Genomic DNA, 27894 nt, shown 5'->3' with positions numbered 1-27894 from the left:
TCTTGTAAATTCTCTTCCTGCCTGCCAAACTTCGCAAATCATAGTTACTCTCTTCTCCCTCTTGTAAACTCTCCTCCTGTCTGCCAAACTGTTGCTGCTTACCATGCATGATAAAAGAAACATACACTACAAACAGCCTGTCGAAATTATAAACAATATAATGTACACAAGCTTCTATCTCTCCAGCCTCATAACAGTCCCCACTAGGACTCCACACTCAGCAAGCCTATTAGCAGTTCCGATTTTGAAATAATGGCATCTACATTCTGCCACCGCAGCCCCATCTATTTTAAAGCTAATCTTAGTACTGATACCATCTGAAAATGAGTGAAGAACCTACCTAGTATAAAATAGCAGGTTAGGGTCTAGACCAGGGGTCCCCAAACTAAGGCCCGGGGGCCAGATGCGGCCCATCAAAGCTATTTATCCGGCCCCCATGGCACAAGGGCAGAAGGGGGTTGGGCTAAATGACCCAAGGGGTCTCTTCTTCTCTTACAACCCTTACTATTATTATTATTATTATTATTATTATTATTATTATTATTATTATTATTAAACATGAGGCTGGGTGGCCATCTGTCAGGGATGCTTTACTTGTGCTTTCGGTGCACAAGGGCAGAAGGGGATTGGACTAAATGGCCCAAGGGGTCTCTTCCAACCCACTATATTATTATTATTATTATTATTATTATTATTATTATTATTATTATTATTATATTATTATTATTAGCATTGAGGCTGGGTGGCCATCTGTCAGGGGTGCTTTGCTTGTGCCTTTGGCACACAAAGGCAAAAGGGGATTGGACTCAATGGCCCAAAGGGTCTCTTCCAACCCTCTTTATTATTGTTGTTGTTGTTATTAATTATTATTGCTCGGTGGCCAACTATAGTCCGGCCCTCCAACGGTCCGAAGGATCGTGAACCGACCTCCTGTTTAAAAAGTTTGGGGACCCCTGGTCTACACCGTGAATGCATAGAGATCCCATCAAAATCCTTACAAGGCACAGTTCCCCTCACTGCAGGCCCCGCAAATAAACTATCCACCCCTTCCCCATTTGATCAAACTTGGAATGTCTTATCCTGTACATTATGAAGTGTGTGTGGAGAGGGTCAGGACCACCTTCTTGGTCAACTAGCCCTGTAATCTTTAACATAGTAGCAGGGAAATACTATATTTCCCTTTTTATAAAACCCACAGTCCATTGGTCTTTTCCCCTGACTCCCCCACCCCAGTGATGATCTCTGGTTAGCCTATAAAACGGCTATTGAAGTAATGGTGTTCTGGTCTTTCTGTGGCCTTATCAGTCATACTACCTAGGTGGGCTATCCAGCCTGCCAAATCTACCGAGAATTCTGTCACTGCTGCCTCCTTCCCTTGGAACTCCCTTGCTACAACTTCCAGCTCACTACAGACGTTATCTTTGTAGCCTTTCCTTCTGTCAACTCTACCAAGTTCTTCAAAACCATTGTCTCTGCTGCCAGTGTCGTTATCTACTGCACTGGTGCTCAGAAGTCGAATGCCATAAAAGCAGCCAGTTTAAACAGAACTATGTCCAGCCCAAACGAACAACAACAACAACAACAACAACAACAACAACTTTAATCTTATATCCTGCCCCATCTCCCCGAAGGGACTCAGGGCAGTTCATATGGGAACCAAGCCCAATACACAATAAAATACAACCACACAAATACATTAAAACATGAGACATAAAATCATAAAGCACATAACATACATTAAAAACATACTTCAAACCGAACTAATAGCCAGGCTCAGTGAGCTTGTTCAGAATGGAGGCAAGGCAAATGTTGTAAAACCACAGTATCTTGTACACTCTATTGAATGGACCAGAAGAGGTGTAGTAGCTGGGTAAGAGACAGTCATCAATTTATGTCAATTCAGTCAAACGCACATTGAAATAACCAGATTTTCAAATCTTTATGAAATGTGCCCAGGGTGGGGGCTAGTCTAATTTCTCTCAGGAGGGAGTTCCAGAGGCGGTTGTCCACTGCCGAGAAGGCCCTTTCCTTCATCCCCACCAACATTTGAGATGGTGGCAGGAGCGAGAGGAGGGCCTCCACCACAAGCTCGTAGTAAGCAATATGATCACAAAGGTCAGTCTGTTTAGGGCTTTAACCAGCACCTTGAATTGGGATTGGAAACTTATTGGCAGCCAATGGAGCTGTTTTTATAGGAGGGTGGTCCACTCTCTATAATTCGCATGGACCATCGTGGCCAAGTCAGACATCTCGAGGTACGGTTGCAGTTGGTGCACAAGCTTTAATTGTGCGAAGGCCTCCCAGCCACCACCGACATCTGAGCTTCAAGTGTCAGCACTGAGTCCAGGAGGACCCCCAAACTGTGGACCTGTGACTTCAGGGGGAGTGTAACCCCATCAAGCACAGGTTGCCACCCTTATACCCCAACTGGCTGTGCGACTGACCAGGAGGGCCTCTGTCTTATCTAGATTAAGTTTCAGCTTGTTAGACCTCATTCAGTCCAACACAGAGAAGACAGGGGGCTTCCTTGGAGTTTGGTGGAAATGAGTAGTTCAGTTGAGTGTAATCTGCGCAGAGGTGGTATCCAATTCCAAAACTCCGGATGACCTCACCCAGCAGTTTCATGTAGATGTTAAAGAGCATGGGAGATAGAATGTAACCTTGTGGGACCCCATAGGACAAGGGCCAGTGGTACAAGCAGATGTCTCTCAGCTTCACCATCTGTGTGCAATCCTCCAAGAAGCAGTGCCCCTGATACCCATTCCAGACAGCCTCCCCAGAAGGATACCATGATCAATTGTATTGAAAGCCACTGAGATGTACAGGAGAACCAACAGGGACACACTCCCCCATCCAGTTCTCTGCGGAGGTCATCCACCAAGGCAATCAGAGCAGTGTCCGTGCCATGACCAGGTCTGAAACCGGACTGTGCTGGATCCAGATAATCAGTCTCCACCAGGAATCCCTGGAGCTAAGAGGCAACCACCCGCTCCAGAACCTTTTCCAGGAAGGGGAGGTTGGAGATCAGCTGGTAATTGTTCAGTACCATTGGATCCAAAAATGAAACCCATTTTTCATTCTGCTTGGCCTTAGCAGCCAATGAAATCACACTTCGGCCACTGCATGCCACTCCCCAATTGGCCCAAAGCACAGACTCCCTAGGAAAGGGAAACGTAAATCACAGATGCCACACTGCAGACAACCATGCTTATGCCTGCTGCACATTGCCATCACAGGATAGGTTGTGTGGCCTAATAATAATAAATGACATTGCCCCTTTAAACAATAAAAAACTGTATAGGACGACCACTCCTTCTTCAGAACCAGCAATAATTTTAACAGAGGGTGATTGCTCAGCCCAACCTTGCCCAATGTAATCAATACCAAAGCTGCAGTGAATTAGATCAAAGGGATTTTCCTAACTTCTTTACTTCTAGAAAAGAACAGCCAGATTTTCATTTATGTCCCACAACAGAATACATCCAAATTCCTTTCCCTACAGGTGCAGAAAGCCATTGCTAGCTTTTGTAGATGCAAGCAAAGAACTATTTCCTACTGGAAGGATTCACTGTCCCTAAAGCATGATCTTAAAACGTAAGGATAATAGCCAACATACATTGTGCCATTATTTTCTGATGAGTTTCTGAGGAGAATATTTTTGGATTCAATTCCAGGTACATTTATTCAACAACAGAGGCCTTGTTTCATTTGCTGCTCTTGCTGAGCTATACTTGGTCATAATAGAGAGCAAAAACACCTTTTTGGCAGCTGTGTCACTTCTTTAGGGTTTGACCACCCTAAAATCCTTCCAAAATCCAATCTGGTTTTGGAAGCTAAGCAAGATTATCCCCAGATAGTACTTAGATCACACATGCCAGATGCATGGGCTGAATCTGACCATCATTTTATGTGGCCCATGAGGTTTTCCATGTCAACGCAACATAGTTACATTTATAAGAGTCTTACAATTGCAACTGGCCCTTTGAAGGCAACCATAACGCTGATGTGGCCCTCAGTGAAGATGAGTTTGACACCCTGACTAAGATGAAGCCACCAACAAATAATAGGTGCTATAGATGATATTTCAGACAAAGAAACAGAAAAATGACCTCTGAATACTCTTTGCCTAGAAAAACCCTATGAAATCCATAGGATCACCATAAGTCAACAAGTAACTTGAATGTGCCCACTATTTCTACAGAACGTTTTCCTTAAATATTCAAAATATGACTTTCAGAAAGCTTTTGATTAATTCAAACATCATTTTAACTAATCTTTGAATTGTACAGCTACTATTTACTGTTGTGTACTTTGACGTACTTGAAATAAATTATTATCTTGTTTCCTTCTGCAATTTTGTATTTACATATTGTGAGTATAGTTGTATTCTATAACCTACTTTAGTGAAGAGAAAATGGATGCAAAATATTTAAGCATGCTTTGCACTGTATCTTATCTAGTGCAGACACACACCAGCTGTTGGTCCTTGAATTCCTACAGGGACTTATGCATCAATGTTAAGTACACATCACTGATAAAAAAAAGGCAAGGCCAATTCCATCCTGCTCTCATGTTAAAATAGCATCAACAATTATAACAAAAGCACCTATCTTATTCTATATTCTGGGCCATATGACAATAGAACAGATTACCCACCTTCCTGACTCCTTAAGACCTCATTAAATTTATAGCACTCGATTTCTAAAATACTTATTCATCTCTACTACCAAGAAAACTTTGAAGAAGCAGAGAGATAGTGTCCTAATGAAAAGCAAGAAGACCTCAACTTTTACTATAGATTTCTTGTTATTGCCGTAAGTAGCTCAGATCATTAAAATTAGAACATGTTTTTATTTAAGCAGAGCTATAAAGGCTAAACATAAATATTTTAGTACTATGTACTAATGCTTTTATACATTCAATTGTGTCCTAATACATTTTTTAAAATTGACATTCAGCTACAGCAGAATTTTTCAAGTCATATGAGATTATACCAGTACACAGTTTGAGTTTATACAGGAAGTTTAAACAAAAACCAAATGCCCATATTCTTCTTTGGTGTTAAGATTTGTTGCATGGGAAGCCCTACAGATGAAATACAACTGTCAGAATTAACAGTTTCTATTCATCATTTCGAGGCACTGCTTAAAACAGGTGTTATGGTTGAGCCTTATGGCTCCGATACTGGGAGACGTGGTCGTAAGACTCCTCGAGAGTCAGACTCTCTTGAGGAGCGAGAAAGGAAACGGCTGCGGGACTTATTTGCAGAACCAACAGACGAAGACTCCTTTGAGGGTTTTACCGAGGGAATGGAGGAAGAGGTGGTTAGCTCAGAGGAGGATGACATGGAATGGACTCGTGTGAGGGAGGATTTGGGTCTCACCGGCAATGGTAGTGTGGGAGGCGACTGGCGGGTTGCAGGATCGGATCCGTGGACAAGTTGGAGGGATGGAACGGGATCCACAGCTGGGGATGCTGTGGGGCGTAGTCAAAGGTGTTTTAGCTCTGATGAGGATGATGAGGCACCTGGAATTAGGGTAACAGCTGACAGCGATGAGGAGTTGTAAACTGGCATAAAATGGGGTTTTGAATCCAGGGCTAATTGCGTTGGGCAAGGTAATCTGGACGAACGCTTGGGCTCTTGTTGGGAATTTCCTGAAGACGGGTGTGTTTCGCTTGCTGAATACGTAAGTTACCAAGGACACTGGGCATAGACGGCGGGAGGAACTGTGTGGGCTTTTGTTGTGCAACCTGTGTTTAATCTTATTAGCTTGGACCTCCGTCGTCTTCTTGACGGACATTAATTGCCTACTCTGGATTGACGCTGGACGGACTGACTGACTACGACCTCGGACTACCCCTTCTGTGGCTTTCGGTGGAATTGGTGAATTAAAGACCTCTGTACCTGGCTTTCGACCTCGGACCGGACTGGGACCCTGCTGACCGTTGCTACCCTGATTGATGTGCTTGGATCCGGATCCCGTTTGTTGCACGGAGGAGTAACAACCTTAGTTACTCATTTGCAGCTTTCGAGTAGCAGAGAGGAATCTGCTGCCAGCTTTTTATGTTTCTTTGAGTCTTTATCAACTTTTGTTTGTTTAAATTGCCGGGCTGAAGTAAGCATTTTCTGTTTAACCCGGATTAAACTCCCATTTAATCCGGTTTATCTTTTGAACCGCTTTAGGTATTAGCGGAGTCTTTTTTGTGTATCTTTTACACTGAAGGCAAGTGTTTGCCTAGTCCTTTGTTTCATACGGGCACTTTTTAGTTCTGTAACTTTAATAAACTGTGTTGAACTTTATCTGGTGGCGTTCTGTCTGTGACAACAGGTCAGTGATATTATGATTTAGATAGATGCATCACAAGTCAATGAGTTATGTAGATTTACCACCTCATTAGATAGGCTACTTTGCCCTTCGTATGCTGCTTGCTCTCTCCTTTCAGGACAAAGCCCATTACATAATGCACGTGTACTTCTGGCCAGGCTCTGTTGGGAAAGGGTAGCACACGGGGCAAATGCCGCTGCCGCAGCAACACGGAAGCTTCCCGTGTTGCCTTCAAGGCAATGGGGAGAAGCCAGGAAGCAACGTTCATCGCCATGAGATGGGGGTTGGGGTAAGTTGAACAATGTGGGGCATGGAGCAACGGGTTCTCCACGCCCTCCACTGGGACCCCGTGGATTCGCTACAATGTAAGGCAAATTCATGGGCCTTTGTGATGAGGTCCTTAGATAGGTATATGAATCACATTTGTGTGTAGGATTGCTGAAAACTATTTAATTGCCATTTTTATTTTACATTTATTGCTAGCTGCCATGAATCCCTGTATCAGGAGAAAATCAAGATAAAAAAATAAAGTAAATACATAACATAAATAAAAATAAACCAGCTCTAATAAGCTCAGGATGGGGGTGTTTTCAAACAGAAATCTATCAAGCCTTAAGCGGCACTTCCCCTTTCAAATGTAGTTGTGGACAAATCCACAAAGACAATCAAATAGTAAACAAATAAATGAATGTCTAACATTTACAAAATTACCATTTATGGGAGCACATAAAATGCCTTTATGAACATTCAGCACTGGCCTCTCTTATAACTAAATATATAAACTCCATATGACACATATGCAATAAAATGTGCTGGATAATTTAGAGAAACTTTGTCCTAGTATACAAGATATATCAAATATCTTACTGATAAACATATCAACATATATTACATTCATGTATATTAATGTTTTGTAGCTAGATTTTTAATATCTGTACTCAGTTAATATGTGATTATTCCTAGTCACCTGAGAAGGGGAATGTTAAAAATGTCAAAACATGTGAGAATTTGTAACTTGATCTGTATTTTACAGTAATTTTATTTATTGACTTTATTTTTATCTCACCTTTCCCCCAATACAGGGAACAATGGTGACTAACAATAAATTTAAAACAAGCAATAAAATTACTTGTTAATAGGAGTCAAAAGATTTAAATACTGTAGTTAAATTGTATCAGATCAATTACGTCATGACATTTTGTAAGGCATGGGACTACGTTCTTAATGCAGGAGAGTATTTAAGAGTATACAACTGTGCTTAAAAAATCCAAAAATCTCAGGAATCAAGACACAGGCTGTTGCTTCTCTTACTACTGCATTTCTTATGTAGTCTTATGTACAAGCAATTCCATCTTCAGCAACAGCCTATCACAGTATATCTAACAAGTACAATTTAGTGGCGTGTTTCATAAACTAGTTGATTGTTATTGTCCATTTTTAAAAGTATAGACAATGACCAACCATCATTAGGGATTTAAAAAAAGATTAGCCTATGTCCACCAATATCACAGGAGGCAGTAAGAAACAAATATAGCATTCCCTTCCTCTATTATTTCAAAAACTAATCAATATTCAACAAACTGATAAACAGCACAATTAAGTCAGAAAGGATTCAATACAATGGAAGAAAAACTGGTAGCAATACTTCATTGAGATTTCAAGTTCATAGATTTTTTTCTTAAAATCTTATTGAGTATGCTGGAATATTTACATAGCAAACACTGGCATTTTTCCCTGTAAAACAGTTGATTAGTTGACTGATGTCCAAAACGATTACTTGTTTCCAATACTGCAAATCCTTTCAACCAGGTTTTTACCTGGAAAGAAAATCAGAGAAGAAAAACATATAAACAGAAGTACAAACTGCATTTGTTTACTAGGTTTTGTTTGGTGGGAGAAGGAATCAAATAGAGCAAAAATTGTTTTATTAAATATTAAGTAATAACTTTTCCAAAGACTTTCTCAAGAATCAGGGTATGTTTCAAACAGATCTTGCTGTTTAGTTTTATTTTCTCAAACCTACCTGAAATTGTTTATGTTTAATTTCTAAGGTAGTGTTCAGAAATAAAAACTTCCAGAGGACCTGTCTGCAGGCACTTGGATCGATTCCTGCAAAGTAGAGGAGAGAGGTTAAGAAGTGTAACATATGGAGAAGAGAGGGGGAAGCACTCAGGCCTTCTGAATTAATGTTTCATCCCAACCCACTTGTTTAGAAAGCAGTTTTTCTCCTTAGGGATAGCAGATCTGACAGTAGATTTGTCAGATCTACATCTGGTTTTTAAAGAGAACGCTAAGAATAATCAGCCAGAACCACGTGGATGCTATTAGAATTAAAGAACAAGGCTCTCTGGAGATCATTCTGAGCAGATAAAATTATTTATAGTATTAACACTAAACTGAACTCAGTCATTTCACAACAATGTCTGTTCTTGAACTGCCCCAAATACATTGTTATTGCTACTGTTCAACTGAAAGCAATGAATCTGTTGTTTTACAATTAGACATATCTTACCAAATTATACCCTAATCTACTTTTTATCCATCCCTAGCCTATCTTGTGCAAAATCCTGACTTGGGCCCTATCTACACTAGCATATAATGCAGTTTAACTGCACTCTGAAACTGCATCATATGCCAATTTGGATGGGGCCTTGGAGACACTATTAGAAGTAATACTAAAAATCAATGGCCGTATATAAATTGGGTTCAGCTGCACCTATTTTTCCATGTTGTGCTATAAATTTTGTCTTCCCTGTCTCTCTCACACACAGTTTGCCTAGCTATTTTCTGGAAATTTGGTACAATCCACATATCAATATACCAAACCACACAGTTATCACTTTTGACTGCTCTTGTTATAGACAAAACTTGAGAAACAATTCTCCAGAGTTCAGTCTTACTTGGCAACTAAAATGGGCAAAAGGAGCAAAAGCCATTTTAAGAAACATTTGAAACTGACCTCTCTCATTAAGTATTTGTGTGTTTGGCTCTCTTCGTGAACCTGTATCTTCGCAATCTTGGTAGTCAGCTCAGAAACAGCAGTTTGTTTTCTGTTACAAAGATGGTCAAATACCCCTTTGTCAAAATTAAACCAAATTCCATCATTTATTCTGTAATCACAAGGAAATGTCTTCTGGTCTCTTTTTTTCTTGGAACGTTGTTTTTTGGAAGGATTCTTTCTTGAAATGTCATCACCAACACTTTTGAAAGGCAAATCTAGTTTTTGTAGATTTGACAATAAACTTCCTGCATTAGAGTTCTTCTGATCAGATGCCTGAGACAGGTCACAAAGATTTTGTGAGTTCAAGAAGCCAGTGTTTGAACAATGAATTGACTCAAAAGAATCTGTTGTGGTATACACTGCACAACCAGAAGAAACCAATGTGTCTGCTGCATTGTCTTGCTCACAGAAAACATCTACCCCTAGTTTTAGTCCATGGTGGTGCCTTCTGAACTGGAATGTGAGATCTTTTCTCCTCAAGAATTCTAGAAATTTAAGTTTTGCATCATAATTCCAATTATTTCCACCAGCAGGTGACACTCTAAACAAACAAGAAGGATAAGTTAATCGTGGTAAGCTAAGCAGCTTTTCTGGGATAATTTTCAACTTGTGGATATCAGAGATAGGAATGGAACCTGATAATCCATCATCAACAAAAGTAAGTATTAACATATTGGAAACTCTGGAGATCTCAAAAACTTCAACTCTGTTCCATTCTGCATTAGCCTCAGTTTTCATCAAGCAGCAGGCACCAGGAACAATGAACTTCTCTGGCATTGGTGGCAGGTTTTCTGGAAGGCTGGACAGTAGCATAAACAATGTGTGCAAATCTTTAAAGGAATCTTCTAATTTAATGTAGAAGTCTGAGGGGTCAGTGACTGATGTGATAAATCCAGCATACTGTCTATTCGTCTGGAATGATGTCCACACAACTGAATGTGGTCTGAATGATAATTCTGGCACTGTTTTATCTATCAGTAAATTTTCTGATATATTGGATCTCTCTAAAGAGTTATGCAAAAAGTGTTGACTCCAATATTCCAAAAGCAGAATCTCATCTATTAAAATATCTACTTCCCAAATAGAAGCCAATTCGAGGTATTTAAGAAATAGGAACTTTATAATATGCTGTTTTAAAATTGATGCCATAGTCTCATAAAACAGACTGCCCACATTTTCTATCCAAATCCATTTGCAAAGCACCGCATTCCTTGGAACACTTCTGGTCTTGCCACTCAGCATCCGTACATCATGTATTGACACAATTTCAAGTTTTCCCAAATCCATGAAAAATACCAACATATGCTGATTTGAAATTTTTTTAACAACTACAGAGCGATACCATTTCAAGGTTTCCTGAGATTTTGTCAGGCATTCTAATCCTTCTGCAATATTTTCTACTGCAACTGAAAAGTTCTTTCTAGCTTCCTGAGCAGCCATCACACTTAAATCAACAAGTATTTGTGCATCCTTATTCAATATTACATAGAAGTTTCCATTTCTTGACATATACTGTATTTCGCCTATTTCTTTCTGTCCAGGTTTTATTTTTTGGTAGGGAATTTGAGACAGACTTTGCCACATATTTTCATGTTCTGTTTTTTCAGCTGGGCAATTTTTACAAATATCAGCACCTGATATTAAAGGCTGTGATGAGATCTGATGATGACTTATCACAGGTATTTTCTCTAAATTTATGCTGACCTCTCTTTGCATTAACTCACTTATTATAGATACACCGTTACAGAACACATTGATCTCCCACTGCTGGTCATGCTGTTGCAAAAACTCAAACACAAGCAGCTGATCATCTATTTTACTGGACAAGTAGGCAGCAGCATCCCTACTCCAACTTTTATCTTTGGCTTTGCTAAGAAAACAATGTATACTGAGTCTTGGAAATTTTAAAAAATCCTTTTCCATCTTGTAGATTTTTGATGAATTCACTGTTGATGTGTTACCATAATCAATAAACTCTATTTCAAAACACTCTTCTGATTTAATCTCTTTAACAACAGCTCTATATATGCAACAGTCAAGTTCATACTGTGCTAAAACAACATCACCTATCTCAAGATCAGCAACTGTCTCTGGTTCTAGAGTCAGCATGCCTTCATTCAGTTTCTCAGCAAGGTTCACAATCATATCTTCATGCTCTGCACAATGAACATAGAAACTTAATGGATTTGTTACAAAGGAAATGTAACCTAAAATTTTGGAATTTGCTTTAATAGGATGTTGCTTAAGATTGGAGTACTTTTCCCTACAAGCGCTACTCCTTTCTTGTTTAGGCGAGCTTAATGGCAGTACAAGTGATTCAGTCGTCTTATTTTCATGCACATCTAATTTCTTATTAGGGCGATTAACTCCTTGAATCAGCATTTCTGCCTTTTTTGATTTTAGTGGGAGCCTTACTGGCTGTTTCTGAAGAACAAGGATTTCTTTTCCAGATTTATAGAATTTCTCACCACTTGCATTGTTTTCTGAACTTCTGTTCATTTTAACTTTATTTTTAACATTTGCTCGATCTTCATTTAACTTTACTTCAGGTATAATTTTCTTCTTCATGGCTGATTTCTCTCTACCCTTGCTTATAACTTTTAGGTCCTTGTTACACTTATTTTGCTTTAATAATTCTTTTATCTTCCTATTTATTTGTAGATCTCTATCATACAATTCCACAGCAAGCTGCCCATCAGAATCTTTAGACACTATCACTGCTTTCAGATTTTCCCCCAAGTAATTCTTTTCAAACCACTTGTTTATTTCAAGTGGGATTTCTATATCTTTTAAATCTGACAGATAACACCGAATAGCTTGCATAGGGGTGAAGAATAATTCTGAAGCATGTTCTGGAATAGCAACCAATTCATTTTTGGCTACTAACTGTTTATTCCCAAAGTCCACAAAGTAAACTTGATAGTAATCTGATGATTCCACGGGAAATGCTAAAGCTCTGTAGAAGAGGCCATCTTCAAAGTACTTGGCCAAGCATATCTTAGTGCTTATTTCGTCTGTACGATTTGTCATTTGGATAATCTCTGTAACTTTTTTCAACAGCTTGTCTATATCCTCTGCATTTCTAGTAAGCTGGCAATAGAATTCTGTAGGGCTGCATATATGGCTCACACACACCTCCTCTTCATTTCCAATTTTTATATTAAAAAGTGAATAGTAGAAACTATGCAAAGAGAGAAATGGTGTGAGTGATCTTGCAAATTCAAAAGAGTCAAATTGTATGTGACCACGTTCTAAGAGAAACTGCTGTAAACTAGTAAATGGAGTCCGCAACTCAACCACATAATATAGATAATGAGGACTCTTCACAATTAGTGCAGTAATTGTACAAGTCAGTAGCTCATTGGAAGATGAGATAAAATGTTGGAAATCACTATATGCCTTCTCAGACCAGCTGAATGGGTCAAAGATTAAGGATTTAGCGACTATATTAGGACAACATGTGAATGTTTGACTTTCCAGTGTCAGAAAATCTGGAATAATAGCTCGAAGGTCTTTCAGCAAAACCTTTTCACAGTTGCCATAGTCTACGAATAAAACATTAACTTCAGTTGTTGATAAATGTTTCAATACTGCAGCTCTGTACCACTTTCCATTCTGAGAATGTTTCACAACACAGGCAATGTGTCCATTTTCATATGGGGTGTTTTGAGCATTATAATAAAGTTGAATTCGCTCCATCAAGTTATTTAGCTCTGGCAATTTATTCTTGATCTGACATGAAAAGTGACCTGGAGAAAAACTATGAGAACACACCACATCAAGTACAGTTCCCGGTTCAAATGTAAACACCTTATAAGTCTTCTGGATGTCAGTTTTCTCAAATGTTATTTCACATTTATTGAAAAGTGAGCTTTCTGTCTGCATTGAACTAAAACCAGACTCTTTTATAACATGATGAATCTTCAATAATTTCTTATTCTGACCAGCATTGTTACATGTCACAATTTTGTTCTCCTGAGTACAAGATTTAATATTTGCTCTTTCAGTTTTATGTTCTGTGTAAACACTGATTACTTTCAGCAGTGGATCTTGTTTTATTTCCCAACATCCTGCATGTCCAGCCTGAACCATAAGTTGGAGAACATCACCTTGCTCTGGGCCATTCTCACACTGTACATGGACAATGTACTGATTTTCTTTTTTTGCAGTGGGGTGGAGTCTGAGTACTTTGCCTGCCACAATGTTTTCAAAAAAGTTGCTATCTTTATTCAGCCACACGTCTTCAATTGGCAATGCATTAGCAAGTGAACAATATATAGCTAAAGCTGGTAATTCCTGAAGCTCAGGGAGCAAAATTCTCACATCACAAAGAGGCACTATTTCAGTATTCCCAAAATCCAAAAAACCAACGGCAACACTTCTGTTTTTCACTTCTACGATAACAGCCCTGTAGAAATGCTTATCTTGACCAGACCGGGCACAGCACAGCTTTCCAGGTTCTGGGTTTTTCAAAATCTTATCATCAGTTTCATCTACATCATATGCATCTGCTATTTTTTTCATCAAGGCTTCAAATGAATCTCGACAATCATTAGTTCGAACCCAGAATCTTGATGGATTCAAAACATGCACTGTAAAAGCAAGACAGATAGAATCTATTTCCATTTCTGTTGTTTTGAAAGGTATTTTTGAAGGCCAGCATACTAAAGGAGAGACCCTTTCATCTGAAGAATGTCCTGACTCTAACGTATTCCTGAAACTACATTCAGAAAATGCCATACTGGCCCCAGAAGTTGTGTCCCTGCATGTGTAAAAAGGTTCCTTGTTAACAGGACAACACTGTGGGACCACATCATCTTCCTGAGGCAGGTGTTCAGTATTCACTATAGAGTGCTTATGCAATGTAACATAATACAAGCATTCCTCATCATTGAAAAGATCAATCTGGACATAAATAGGACTTTGCCTTAACAGTGTCTCCTTAAAAATTTCTAGTTGATTATGTCTTACAGTTTCTTCCTGATCGTTGAGACACGAGAGTGCACAAGCGAATGAAAACCCAGGCATAGAATTGAATTCTGGTTGAAGCTTCAAAATGTGACTGGGTGATATAGCTTCACAGCTGCCAAAATCCATAAACCACACCTTCACTTTGTTATCAGGAAGTAGCTGCTGTATCACCCCTCTGTGCCACTGACCATTTTTTCTTCTTGCTGCACAAAGGACTCCAAGACTCTCAAAGGAGAGAACGTTTTCTGTGTTAACAAATTCATAAAAGGAAGACATGCGTGTTGCCAACATATCCAGATCCACCTTCTTTCTCAGCAACTGGCAGTAAAATTTACTTGGACTAACTGCCACAGTTATTTTTACTTTCTCCATCTTATCAACAGATAAGAGTGGCTGAAGACTTTGCAGAATTTGTTCTGGTTCAGTTCCAGCACTGAATAATACAGAGTCTGGCTTTGTGTATTTCTGCTGCAGAAGATCTGGCATTTGTTTACAAAGAGACTCCTTTGGAAATTCTGTTAACATTTCTACAATAAGGCAGAATGTATCTCCATCAACAACTTTTCCCAATTTCAGGTCAACAACATCATTTGTTATTTTGGGCACATCGAGGAGAAATGTTTGATGTGGAAGAATGGCTTGTATTTGGCCTTTAATTCGCATGTTTCTGAATGCCGAAAAGTAATTCAAAGCTTTTGGAGTCCATTTCTCATCAACTGGTAGCACATTTGCAAAAATGCCCAAAACCATCTTTGGAGGCAGTTGAAACAGCTCATCAGTGGCAGAAGCAATATGAGTTTCATGAACTGTCAATACTTTCCCACTGTCTATCAGAAATACTTCATAGATATAGATCTTTTTTTGTACTACTCTTCCCCTGGACCATTCTCCAGAACTTGGGTCTTCGACTAAACAAGCCTCACCAATGCCAATGCTGTCTTTCACCTTTGGCACTTGCTGAATTTCACTTTGCAGTATGTGGTAGTCAAGCTCACATTCTGTGTAATACTGCCCTTGAAATTTCACAAGAACTTCATTTGGGTGGTAGTATATGTCAGTCACCTTCACGTCCACCTCCAGAAATTTTGTTGAAAAAGATGAATCCATCTCAACTGGAAAAAAGATAGAAAATGTGACATAATCAATAACATTTTAAAAAATTAGGACTGCCCTAAACAGAGTCCAAGGTATGTTTAACTTCAATCAACTCAAAACAGTAACATCTCTTCCAAAGACTCATAAAAATTTTAATATACCCAGTAAAATATTTCACTGCACATATAACATCTCTTGTCCATATTAGGCGATCTATTTTATGAGGTCTGAATGTTTTCCTGGAAAAATACATCAAAATCGCATTGCTGTGATGAAGCAGTGAGGGTGGTCAGGAAATCTTGTGAAGACTTATTTTCCACTTTTAATATATTTTATATTTTAAGAAATTCTAAAAATTATATTATACAAGCATAAATATCTTCAGGGCCAGGCCCTTGCTGCAGAAAATGAGGAAGTACAACAAAACTTCAAGAATGGGACAAATAACAGGATGGGAACAAAATAAAGTCACCCAATTTGGCAAAAATACATAAAAGTGTACAGAGATGTTATTGAATTAACTAACATCTTGCTCAAATATATATTGTGTGGTGACACTATAATTATATATAAAAATGGAGGAAATCAAGGGGGAAAACATGGGAGGACTGTGGTATGAATGCAGGTCTTCAAGTTGCCTGTTGGTTTGTGGCAACCTCATAAATGTAATAGGTTTTTCTTAGGCCCCTTCCACACAGCTGTGTAAACTTTACATTTAACTGGATTATATGGCAGTGTAGACTCAGATAATCCAATTCAAAGCAGATGTTGTGGATTATCTGCCTTGATATTCTGGGTTATACGGCTGTGTGGAAAGGCCTTTTGGCTCTTCTACACTGCCATATTATCCAGATTATCAAAGTAGAGAATCCACATTATCTGCTTTGAACGGGATTATATGAGTCTACACTGCCATACAGTCTGGTTCAAAGCAGACAATCTGGATTTTATATGGAAGGTAGAAGGGGACTTAATTCCCATGGGTACAACCTATGGAATTCTGGGACTGCGAGTCAAGGGGGAGGGGGAGCTAGTATTATCAGCTAATGAGCTCTCGGGCCTTATGAAACCATAAATCCCAGTATTCCACAGGACATCACTATAATAATAATAATAATAATAATAATAATAATAATAATAATAAATCTTTATTTTCTGCCCTATCTCCTCGAGAGGACTCAGGGCGGATTGCAACGACAAAAAGGCAAACATTTAATGCCCGATAAAACAATAAATACAAATACAGTACCGGCCATCCAAGACTTAACATAGACCAGCATATACCAAAATATACCCGCATACAGTGTTCCCTCACTTATTACTGGGGTTAGGTTCCAGGATCACCCGCAATAAGTGAAAACCCGCAAAGTAGGGACACTATATTTATTTTAATATTATACATTATTTTAGTAGTTATACACTATTTTAAGTCTTTATCAACCAATAGTGTGTTAATAAATCGCCTCCTTTTCCTCCCGTTGCCGCTTGGGCTCCTTTTCTCTCCCTTCGGCTTCTCCTTCCTCCCTTCCTTAGGATGTAAATTGTAATTTTTTATTATTTATAATATTCTTTTAGAGTTTATTGAAAAACTGCAAAACAGCCAATCCACAAAAAGTGAACTGCGAAGTAGTGAGGGAACACTGTATACCAAATTCAACTCACATATATATCAAATTATATCATACTACCTAAAATTAATTAAATTATATCTAGTGTGAAAACATGAACCTCAGTTTACAGCTATGGCATTTAAAGAAGCATTGCATTTTAGTGAAGAGCCCCAAATACAATCCATTCAGACTACAATTCCCAAAAGCCCCAGCCATCTTGGCCAATGGTCAGAAATTATGGGAAATGAAGTCCTCTCAAACAATCAAACACAGGAAACTCGAACTATAGGAGTTAAGATCACTGTGATAAGACCCTGACAGCCTTCATGGGTGTATTTGCTGTAGGTCTAATACAATGTGACACCATTTTTAGCAAAATGCACATCCCAGCCCCCTTCCACACAGCTGAACAAAATCCCACATCATCTGCTTTAAACTGAGATATATGGCACTGTGAACTCAGATAACACAGTTCAAAGCAGATATTGTGGATTATCTGCCTTGATATTCTGGGTTATATGGCTGTGTGGAAGGGCCCTGGGTTATCTGAGTCCACACTGCCATATATTCCAGTTCAAAGCAGATCTCGTGGAATTTTCAGCCTTGATATTGTGTGTTACACGACTGTGTGGAAGGGGGGCACCCAGCTTTCCATAACACTGAGCAGGTACAGTTAAAAGTGGTATCACATGGCATCCCTTCTACAGTGTAGCCTTCCCAACCTTTGGGAAAACCTCCAGGAGTTTTTGACTTCCAACCCACATAAACCCCAACCTGTTGGGCCAATAAGGGATGATGGGATGTGCTGTCTAAAACAACTGGAAAGCCACCGTTTGGGAATCTGCCTCGAACTGGGTTACCCGAGTCCACACTGCCATATATTCCAGTTCAAAGCAGATAATGTGGGATTTTATTCAGCTGTGTGGAAGGAGCCTGGGTTATATGAAAGTGTGGACTCAGATAACCCAGTTCAAGACAGATGTTGTGGACTATCCGCCTTGAAATTCTGGGTTATGTGGCTGTGTGGAATGGCCCTGAATGTTGTGGAGTCCTGGGAGTTGCCGTTTGAGTAGGCCTTGGCACTCTCTTTCAAATTTGGTAAAAGTGCAACTCCCCAGCATTGACCCATGGCAGTTAAAGTGGTGTCAAACTGCATTAATTCTACAATGAAGACAAAACCCCCCACTCTATAGATTTCAGTTGCCATAGACCCCTTCCACATAGCTGAATAAAAACCCCACATTACCTGCTCTGAACTGGAATATATGGCAGTGTGGACTCAGGGCCCTTTCATACAGCTCTTTATCCCAGAATATCAAGGCAGAAAATCCCACAATGTCTGAGTGTGGGCTCAGAGTTCAAAGCAGATATTGTGGGATTTTCTGCCTTTATATTCTGGGATAAAGGGCTGTGTGGAAGGGCCCTCAGATAACCCAGTTCAAAGCAGATATTGTGGGAATTTCTGCCTTGATATTCTGGGTTACATGGCTGTGTGGAAGGGGTCTTAAAACGCCTCAAACGCTGACTCCAGAGTAAACCCTCCTGGAAACAAGGGGCCTTCTCTCTGAGCAGAGAAATAAGCCTAATCCTTTTATAACCCCTTGGGGGAAGCCCCATAAAGCGCAGCTAAGGCTTGAAAAGCAGAAGCTTGGGGAAGGAAAAGGAAGACAAAGGGAAGGCCTGAAAGAGGAGAGAAAAGGCAGGAAGGAAAGAGGAGAGAAAGGGCTACTCTCCACGCCGCACTCTCAAAAGAACGAAAGGCGATGTCTTTGACAATAAAACCCACTCACCGACATTCCTCACCAAGGCCTTCCTTCCAACCGGCCCTGCGCAAGGACAGGACGTCTGGCCTTAAATAATCAAGGCGGGGGAAAGGCAAAGGCCCCGCCTCGGCCAAGAGGGCTTATCTCCCCAAAGAAGGGAGGATTCGCTCCTGCTTTTGTTGCTGTGGGAGAAATAAGACCCAAGGCAGCGATTGAAGTTGCACCTCCTCCATCTTCTCTCCTGCTGGCTTGGCTGTCTAGGCTTCCTCCGTTTTCAAAAGACAAACAGGAAGTATACCATGCAGCTGGGATCCTGTTCATACATAGGGACCACCAAAACGCAGCATCGCCCAAACATTCACACTTGCTTCAAGCAGACAAGAGTTCTTTCTCCCACCCTGGACCTTCCACGGATATATAAACCCCACTTGCCTAGCTTCCAACATATCTCACAACCTCTGAGGATGCCTGCCATAGATGTGGGTGAAATGTCAAGAAAGAATGTTTCTTCAGCATGGCCATACAGCCCAGAAAACTCACAGCAACCCATATATAATGGTGGTGGTGGTGGTTGTGAGGATTATGATGATTGAATAGTCTTTCAGCTTCAAAGCCTGGCTGCTCCCTGCCTGGGGGAATCCTTTGTTGGGAGGCATTAGCTGACTGACTGTTTCATGTCTGGGATTCTCCTTTTTCTGAGTGTGGTTCTTTATTTCCTATCCTGATTTTTAAAGTTTTTTAATACTGGTAGCCAGATTTTGTTCATTTTCATGGTTTCCTCCTTTCTGTTGAAATTGTCCACATGCTTGTGGATTTCAATGGCTTCTCTGTGTGGTCTGACATGGTGGTTAGAGTGGTCCAGCATTTCTGTGTTCTTGAATCATATGCTGCATCCAGGTTGGTTCATCCAGTGCTCTGCTATGGCTGACTTCTCTGGTTGAGTGAGTCTGCAGTGCCTTCCACGGTCCTTGATTCGTGTTTGGGCAATGCTACTGCCTGGTGGTCCCTATGTAGACTTGTCCACAGCTGCATGGTATACGGTAGACTCCTGCAGAGGTGAGAGGATCCCTCTTGTCATTTGCTGAATGTAACATTTGTTGGGTTTTCTTAGTGGGTCTGTAGATAGGTTGTAGATTGTGTTTCTTCATCAACTTCCCTTTGCGGTCTGCGGTTCCCTTGATGTATGGTAAGAACACCTTTCCTCTGGGTGGATCTTTGTCTTTCCTCTCCTGGCTTGTTCTTAGCCTTGCAGCTCTTCTGATGTCCATGGTGGAGTATCCATTGGCCTGTAGAGCCCAGTTTAGGTGGTTCAGTTCATATTGGAGAAGGTGGGCTTCGCAGATTCTTTTTGCATTAATTGCAGCATTCACACTTGCTTCCAACAGACAAGAGGGAGCAGGCTTGCTTTCCTTGCCCTAGAGCAGGGGTCCCCAAACTTTTTAAACAAGGGGCCAGTTCACGATCCTTCGGACCGTTGGAGGGCCGGACTATAGTTGGCCACTGAGCAATAACAACAACAACAACAACAACAAAAAGAGGGTTGTATGAGACCTTTTGGGCTATTGAGTCCAATCCCCTTCTGCCTTTGTGCACTGAAAGCACAAGCAAAGCACCCCTGACAGATGGCCACCCAGCCTCAATGTTAATAATAATAATAATAATAATAATAATAAAATTACTATCTGCCAACTGCAAAAGGCCACCCTACTGGGATCTGCGCGCATCATCTGAAAATACGTCACACAGTCCTAGACACTTGGGAAGTGTTCGACTTGTAATTTTGTGATACGAAATCCAGCATATCTATCTTGTTTGCTGTGTCATAAAATAATGCAATAATGCATAAAATAGTGCAAATAATAATAATAATAATAATAAAGAGGGTTGGAAGAGACCCCTTGGGACATTTAGTCCAATCCCCCTATGCCTTTGTGCACCAAAAGCACAAGCAAAGCACCCCTGACAGATGGCCACCCAGTCTCAATGTGAAGAAGAAGAAGAAGAACAACAACAACAAGGAGAAGGAGAAGGAGAAGGGTTGGAAGAGAAGAAGAGACCTCTTGGGTCATTTAGCCCAACCCCCTTTTGCCCTTGTGTTGTGGGGGCCGGATAAATGGCTTCGATGGGCCGCATCCAGCCCCCGGGCCTTAGTTTGGGGACCCCTGCCCTAGAGACTAGGCCCCTTCTAATCTGCCATATAATCCAGTGCAAAGAAGATAATCTGGATTGTATATGGCAGTATAGAAGGGGCCTAGGACTTGGAGCAATGGGTTCAAATTACAGGAAAGGAGATTCCACCTGAACATTTTTATGTTTTTATACATATGTCTTTGTTTGATGTTTTTATAGTTTTAATGGATTTAATCTACAGTAGTATGTATTTTATTTAGGTATGTTATATATATTTATATATTTGTAAGGCAATGAATTTTGCCATTTATTATGTTGTAAACCGCTTTGAGTCCCCCCAGGGGTGAGAAAAGCGGTATAGAAATGCAGTTAATAATATATAATATAACATTTGGAAGAACTGTTCAATGTGTTGTCATTGGAAGAACTTCCTGACTGTAAGAGCTTTTCAGCAGTGGAACTCTCTGCCTCACAGTGTGATTGAAATTTCTTCCTTGGAGGCTTTTGCACAGAGGCTAGATGGCCATCTATCAGGTGCTATGATTGTGCTTTTGGAAGGAGGTGGACTAGATAGTCCATGTGGTCTTTTCCAACTCTATTACTTTATCATTCTGTGAGTTGTAAAATGAAACAGCCATTTTTCTTCATATCTTCATTTGTAAACTCAAGCCACTAGATGGCAGGCAAATATTTAGAAAGCTTACTTAATGGTGAATTAAAGATGGTTTGGGCAGAGAATATTCCTTATCACTACACCAGATGTACTAATCAGTATCAGTGGTAATATACAATGTGTCTGTACTGTACTTCCCCACACCCAAATAGATGATACTGTTTGAGTATCCCTTATCTGAAATGCTTGTTACTAGTAGTATTTTAGATTTTCTTGTTTTTTGGATGTTGAAATACTTATCTATATTTGCATATGTGTACATACTCTTGGTCATGCAACTCAAGTCTAAACACAGTATTCATTTATATTTCATAGACGCTTTATACACTTAGCCTGAAGGTAATTGTATACAATTTTGTGGCTGAAACAAAGTTTGTGTACATTGAACCACCAAAATGCAAGGCTGTCACTAACTCAGCCACCCCCGGAAAAAGTTTTGGAATTCTGAATAAGGGATGCTCAGAAATTTGCATGATGTTTTCATATTAGAGAATATTGGGAACTACTGCTGTGAAATGAAACCAAGAGAAAGCTATTATAGCTGTGCACCACATTACCAATTCACATTACCACCCTGTGGCAAGGAAGTGTTTGCATTCCCATTTCATTCAATATCTTCACACTCTCCCTTCCCTCTGAGAATGTAACCCAGAGACCCCATTCTAAAAGATTCACATTTCAATAATGGCTGTTGTAATGGCCTCTACTCCCCTACCTCCAAATTATTTCAAAAGATTGTTTCTTGCATATCTGTATACACGGATGAACTTTTGTCCCTAATATTTTAAATAAGAGTCTGAGTGAAGGATGAGACATTGTTCTTTTAATAGCATCGAGCATATGCTTTAGTGTGTACTGCATTTCAAAAATATCGGCAGAACCACAGTCGGGGTGCATTTAAACTTTAGACATAATACAGTATGACACCACATTAACTGCCAATGGCTCGATGCAATGGAATTTATAGGAGTTGTAGTTTTACAAGATATTTAGCCTATTCAGTAAAGAAGTGTTGGTAACTCACCAAATTACAGATCTCAGGATTCAATAGAATTGAGCAATGGAAGTTAGGGTGCTGCCAAGCTGTATTCATTCTATGGTGTCAATCTTGTACTTTTTCTGTTTCCATATATACTTGTGATGAAGGAATAACATCTTCTTTTCTGAGACAATAAATGTAAAGATCCAAAGACCACCAATTTGTTTGTCTATTGAATATAGATTCCAACCTTTCCTCCAAGACACTGAATGTTGCAAAAGTTGATCTCACTTTCCCAAAGGCTCCTAATACAATGACCACTTCAGTCAATTTCACACTGGTAGTGAAAAAAATGGTTTTGCTGTGCAGATGATTAGATTGGAAATCCTGAAACCAGTTTGAGGCTCGGGTAGTGAATAGACAGACCACAGAGTAGTGATGTCAGTTAAGGGCTTTCTTTCATGCCTTTTTTGTGGCAATTTGTTGTCTGGCTGCCGCAGTTTGAAGCTAGATTCAAACTACATTAAATGGTCAGTTTAGGCTGGATCTGCACTGCCATATAATCCAGATTATCAAAGAAAATAACCCAGATTATCTGCTTTGAACAGGATTATATTAGTCTACACTACCATATAATGCAGTTCAAAGAAGATAATCTGAATTTTATAAGGCAATGTAGATTGAGCCAGAGTATGACGTCATTCCTTAGATATTACGTACAATGACATGAAACAAAACTCATTTACTTGGTACCTTGGATTTTCAGAATAATCTATGAGGTGTACCAAGTTTTGTATAACTAAACTCTCAGGACCCTTCTACATTGCTATATAACCCAGATTATCAAATCTGATAATCCACCTTTGCTTTGAATGGATTATCTGAGTCTCCACTGCCATAATCTGAGTTTTATATTCAGTGTAAAAGGGACCTCACTTAAACCAGGGCTGCATGATTTGACTGTATAAATATAATCACGATTACACACAATGAGATCACCTAATGTTTATTAACAGGTTATCTCTTTTCTTCTCTTCCTATTTTACAGTACTACATATCTGGGTTATGGAAAAAGTCTTCACTAAGGCCCTTTACACATAGCTGTATAAAGGGCTGAACTGAATTATATGGCAGTGTGGACTCAGATCATTCAGTTCAAAGCAAATACTGTGGATTATCTGTCTAGATATTTTGGGTTATATGCCTGTATAGAAGGGCCCAAAGGCTCAATTTAATATACTTCCCCTTTATCCAAATGAAGGGCCATTTTAATGGGGCTCTTGGTAAAGAAAGAATTTGTGTTCGTGACCACAAGACTTTTGAAGACTTTGCAGGTGTGATACTTGGTGTCCTTTATTTCTGATTGCATGGGAAAGACCTTTGCAATCCGTCTTTTAAAAACTTCCAGGAAAAAGAGATCTTATCAGATAATGTATAATATCAGATCAGATACTGTACAGCCAGCATGATGTGGTAATTTGACCTTTGGAGTAGAAGTCTGGGAGACTGGTGTTCGAATTCACACTCAGCTATGGAAACCCGCTGGGTGACCTTGGACAAGTCAAACTCTTTCAAATCAAGGAGGAATGCAATGACAAACTCCTTCTGAACAAATCTGGCTAGGAAAACACCTTAATTTTGCCACTAGTTGGAAATGATTTGAAGACGTGCAACAAAAACATTATCAGATTAAGAATAATTTATCATAACCAAGTGGCAAGGTTTACAATTTTGGTTATTAATTTGAATTTAAAGCTAAAATTTAAAGTGTTTACAGCAGCCAACACTAACGGATCAGATACTTCACTCATGGTGTTCTTTCATTAGGTATTCCATTATTAATTTCTCAGACAAGTTTACATTCTGGTATCTTTTACTGCTTTGATATATTGGATTAATATATTTCACAGAGATATGCTGTGGCTTGAATTGCTATGGAATTTTCGTCATTTTTATTGTATTATTGGTACAGACAGCCCCCAAGTTACGAACAAGATAAGTTATGTAGGTTTGTTCTTACTTTGAATTTTTGCTGACTGTGGACGTTTGAAGCCACAGGTCGGGGTGAGCTCCTGCTGTTAGCCCTAGCTCATGTCAACTTAGAAATTCAAAAGCATGCTAATGTGAGTAGATCAGTAGGGACCGCTTCAGCGGGAAGGTAATAAAGACGCCCATGCAGCCATACTGGCAACACAACCAGGAAGTGTCTATGGACAACAGGCTCCTCAGCTTGGAAATGGAACAAAAGCCCCTTCCCATGGCCAGAGTTGAGCACCACCTCCAGAAAGTCAGAGATGAAAGGGGAAGCCTTTACCTATGTTCTGTGTATTTGTATGTCATTGTTATTCCACTGTATTAAGGCACTGAATGTTTGCCTATCTGTGTATTAGGCTTGATCGATCCATGAAAAATTTGATTCTAAACTCGTTTCAAAACTAGAGGGGGCAGTTTTTCGTTTTTGTTGCTATTTACGAATTTTGTCCCCAAAATTTTTCAAAATTAACGAAAATTCGTTATTTTCTAAATTAATTCGTTAATGGCGGACGCGCATGCGCAATTCCCAAAAACAGCACAGAGGGAGAGGACTTTACAGGACTCTCCCACCCTCATTTTTTGAGTGATCTTCTTCCAACTTGGTACAGTGGTAGAACACATTTAACACTGATAGCTCACCAAAATTTGGAACGTTTCCCTTATCCTCTGATTTTTGGCGAATTTTCATAGCTTTTATAATAAACCATTTTTTAATAATTGCAGAAATCTGTTCCTGGTTTGAAAGTCTTATTTCCTGTTAAATTGGGTTGTCTTTACTGTGAAAGTCATTGTTCTACTTCAGAAACTTTGTTTTTGTGGCTGAAACTTTGTTAAATTGGTGTGTGTGTGATATATACTGTGTAATATATATATAGTCCCTGCATAATGTGTGTGTGTGTGTGTGTGTGTGTGTGTGTGTATAGGTAAAGGTAAAGGTATCCCTTGACGTTAAGTTCAGTCATGTCTGACTCTGGGGGTTGGTGCTCATCTCCATTTCTAAGCCCAAGAGCCAGTGTTGTCCATAGACACCTCCAAGGTCATGTGGCCGGCATGACTACATGGAGTGCCATTACCTTCCCGCCAGAGCGGTACCTATTGATCTACTCACATTGGCATGCTTTCAAGCTGCTAGGTTGGCAGAAGCTGGAGCTAACAGCGGGCACTCACTCTGCTCCCGGGATTTGAACCTGGGACCTTTCGGTCTGCAAGTTCAGCAGCTCAGTGCTTTAACACACTTCGCCATCGGGGCTCATGTATATATAATATACATACACATACACACAATGTGGAGAATATGTGGAAAGGTAGATAGATAGATAAGTTGGGAGCCACAGCGAAGGCACCTTCCTGGGAGCAAGGTCTAATAATAATAATAATAATAATAATAATAATAATAATAATAATAAAAAATCCCTTACAATATCCAAGATGGGTACCATTATTGGCAGAGAAAGCCAAGCTGTAGGAGTTGAAATCCAATCATTTATCCTCCCTATAGAATCAATTTTATATGCATTTTTAGCTACAGAAAAGCTAAAATCAGGACAGTAAAAGAACAACACCCAGAAAATGGGAATTCCAGACAGGAAACAATCAGGGCCAGCTAATACCTCCCAACAAAGGATTCCCCCAGGTAGGAAGCAGCCAGGCTTTGAAGCTGCAAGGCTATTCAATGCTAATCAAGGTGACCAATTGCAACATTCACACTTGCCTCCCACAGACAAGAGTTCTTTCTCCCACCCTGGACCTTCCACAGATATATAAACCCCACTTGCCTAGCTTCGCACAGACGTCAAAACCTCACCGCCGGGCCCCTCTCTGTCTCTCTCGGTCTCGGCTCCATCCGCCGCCTTCCCGCCTCAGAGAGACACCAGGCCTGAGCTGAGGCGAGGCGGCGGCGGCCATTTCCCCCCTCCGTCTTCCTCCTCCTCCTCCTCGGCCTCCTTCCCCCTCGCCCCCTCCCATTGGCTGAGCCCGTGACGCCCCTTTTGCTGAGGGGCAAAAGGAAAGGGCCTGAATGGTTTGGGTGATTTGCAAAAGCTTTTTTTTCCTAACGAAGAAAACGACGACATAACGAAAAACAGCCTCTCGCGATTCAAAACCGCGATATCAGACGTGTGGACAACCAATGCTTCAAAATTGCTTCAAAACAAACGAAAATAACGAATTAATAACGGTTAACGGGGAAAACGAATTATTTGAGCAAGCCTACTGTGTATGCTGTAATCCGCTCTGAATCCCCCCCGGGGAGATATAGCGGAATATAAATAAAGTGTATTATTATTATTATTATTATTATTATTATTATTATTATTATTATTATTAAAGTGTAACTCCAGCTAAATATCTATATATTAGCTTTATATATCATAGGGAAGGGTTAACACCCTGAGGTATTTGTTTTGCTGTCTGTGCCCCGTTTCAGAAGAATTCACCTCACTTTCTGTTCCTGTAATCATTGTATTTTGAAAAATATGGATGTTTGTAACTCGAGGACTGCATGTATTATTATATTTATTTGTATCCTGCTTTTCCCAAAATTAGACCTCAAAACAATGTACAATTTAAATATGTTACAATTTGTATTATACCTTCTTGCTTGCTTTGGTTTTGCACTAAAGCAATACAATTGAATTTAAATTTAATACAAGTACATCAGAAATGAATTTACATTTGCCAGATCATTGTAGATTTAAAATACTTACTGTATATTTCAGAATGCCTAGAAGGAAAATAAAAATGATGAATAGCAGAAAGTCTATTATCTATTTAAATTTCTAAGAAAAACAGGTACTGTGTTAGGGATTCCTCTTCTTCAGAAGAGGAAGGGGTGCAGGAAAGTGTTCATGAATCTGAAGGTGAGTTGGGATCTGAGGAGGCGACTTTGCAAGTACCCTCATTCCAAGAGAGGCAAAGGGAAACAGAACAGAGATGTCGTTCAGCTAGATTAGCTGCCAGAAATGCAGCTGAGTAATTAGGAACTGCCATAGCAGCTGTGAGAGGGCCCAGGGCTATAAAGCAGAACCAGGTGCAGCCAGCTCTTGCTGGTAACAAACTGACTCTAATGCCTTTGCTCTCCGTGTGCCTGCTCTGAGTCTACATCTGCATTTATGGTTGTTTCTTTGTCTGACGTAAGACTTCCTGGCTTTCTTTTGCATTATTCCACTGTGTGTGCTGTACTTTATGTTTTGCTGAAGTAAAGCAGTTTTTATTTACTTACCACAGTGTCTTTTGAAAGACAAAACAGGACATACTGTTCTATTATTTGGGCGAAGGCCTCTAGAGAGAGATGGATAGTCCATTTTACCGAGG

The 27894-nt window shown here is 39.8% G+C and overlaps 1 protein-coding gene across 1 annotated transcript; it reads right to left on the bottom strand.

The window, feature by feature from the left end:
• Positions 1 to 4831: 4831 nt before the first annotated feature.
• On the bottom strand, positions 4832 to 19058 carry tdrd15 (tudor domain containing 15). Its single transcript, XM_008118283.3, has 4 exons — positions 18794 to 19058; positions 9286 to 15410; positions 8350 to 8435; positions 4832 to 8143 (listed from the first exon to the last, which is right to left on the bottom strand). The coding sequence occupies exons 2-3, from the start codon at positions 15403 to 15405 to the stop codon at positions 8385 to 8387; spliced, it is 6171 nt and encodes a 2056-aa protein (XP_008116490.1). The 5' UTR covers positions 15406 to 15410; positions 18794 to 19058; the 3' UTR covers positions 4832 to 8143; positions 8350 to 8384.
• Positions 19059 to 27894: the final 8836 nt, after the last annotated feature.

This window comes from Anolis carolinensis, chromosome 1, assembly GCF_035594765.1.
Source record: "Anolis carolinensis isolate JA03-04 chromosome 1, rAnoCar3.1.pri, whole genome shotgun sequence".
Taxonomy (NCBI): Eukaryota; Metazoa; Chordata; class Lepidosauria; order Squamata; family Dactyloidae; genus Anolis; species Anolis carolinensis.
The sequence above is the reverse complement of the archived record's forward strand: the minus strand, read 5'-3'. Positions and strand labels throughout refer to the sequence as shown.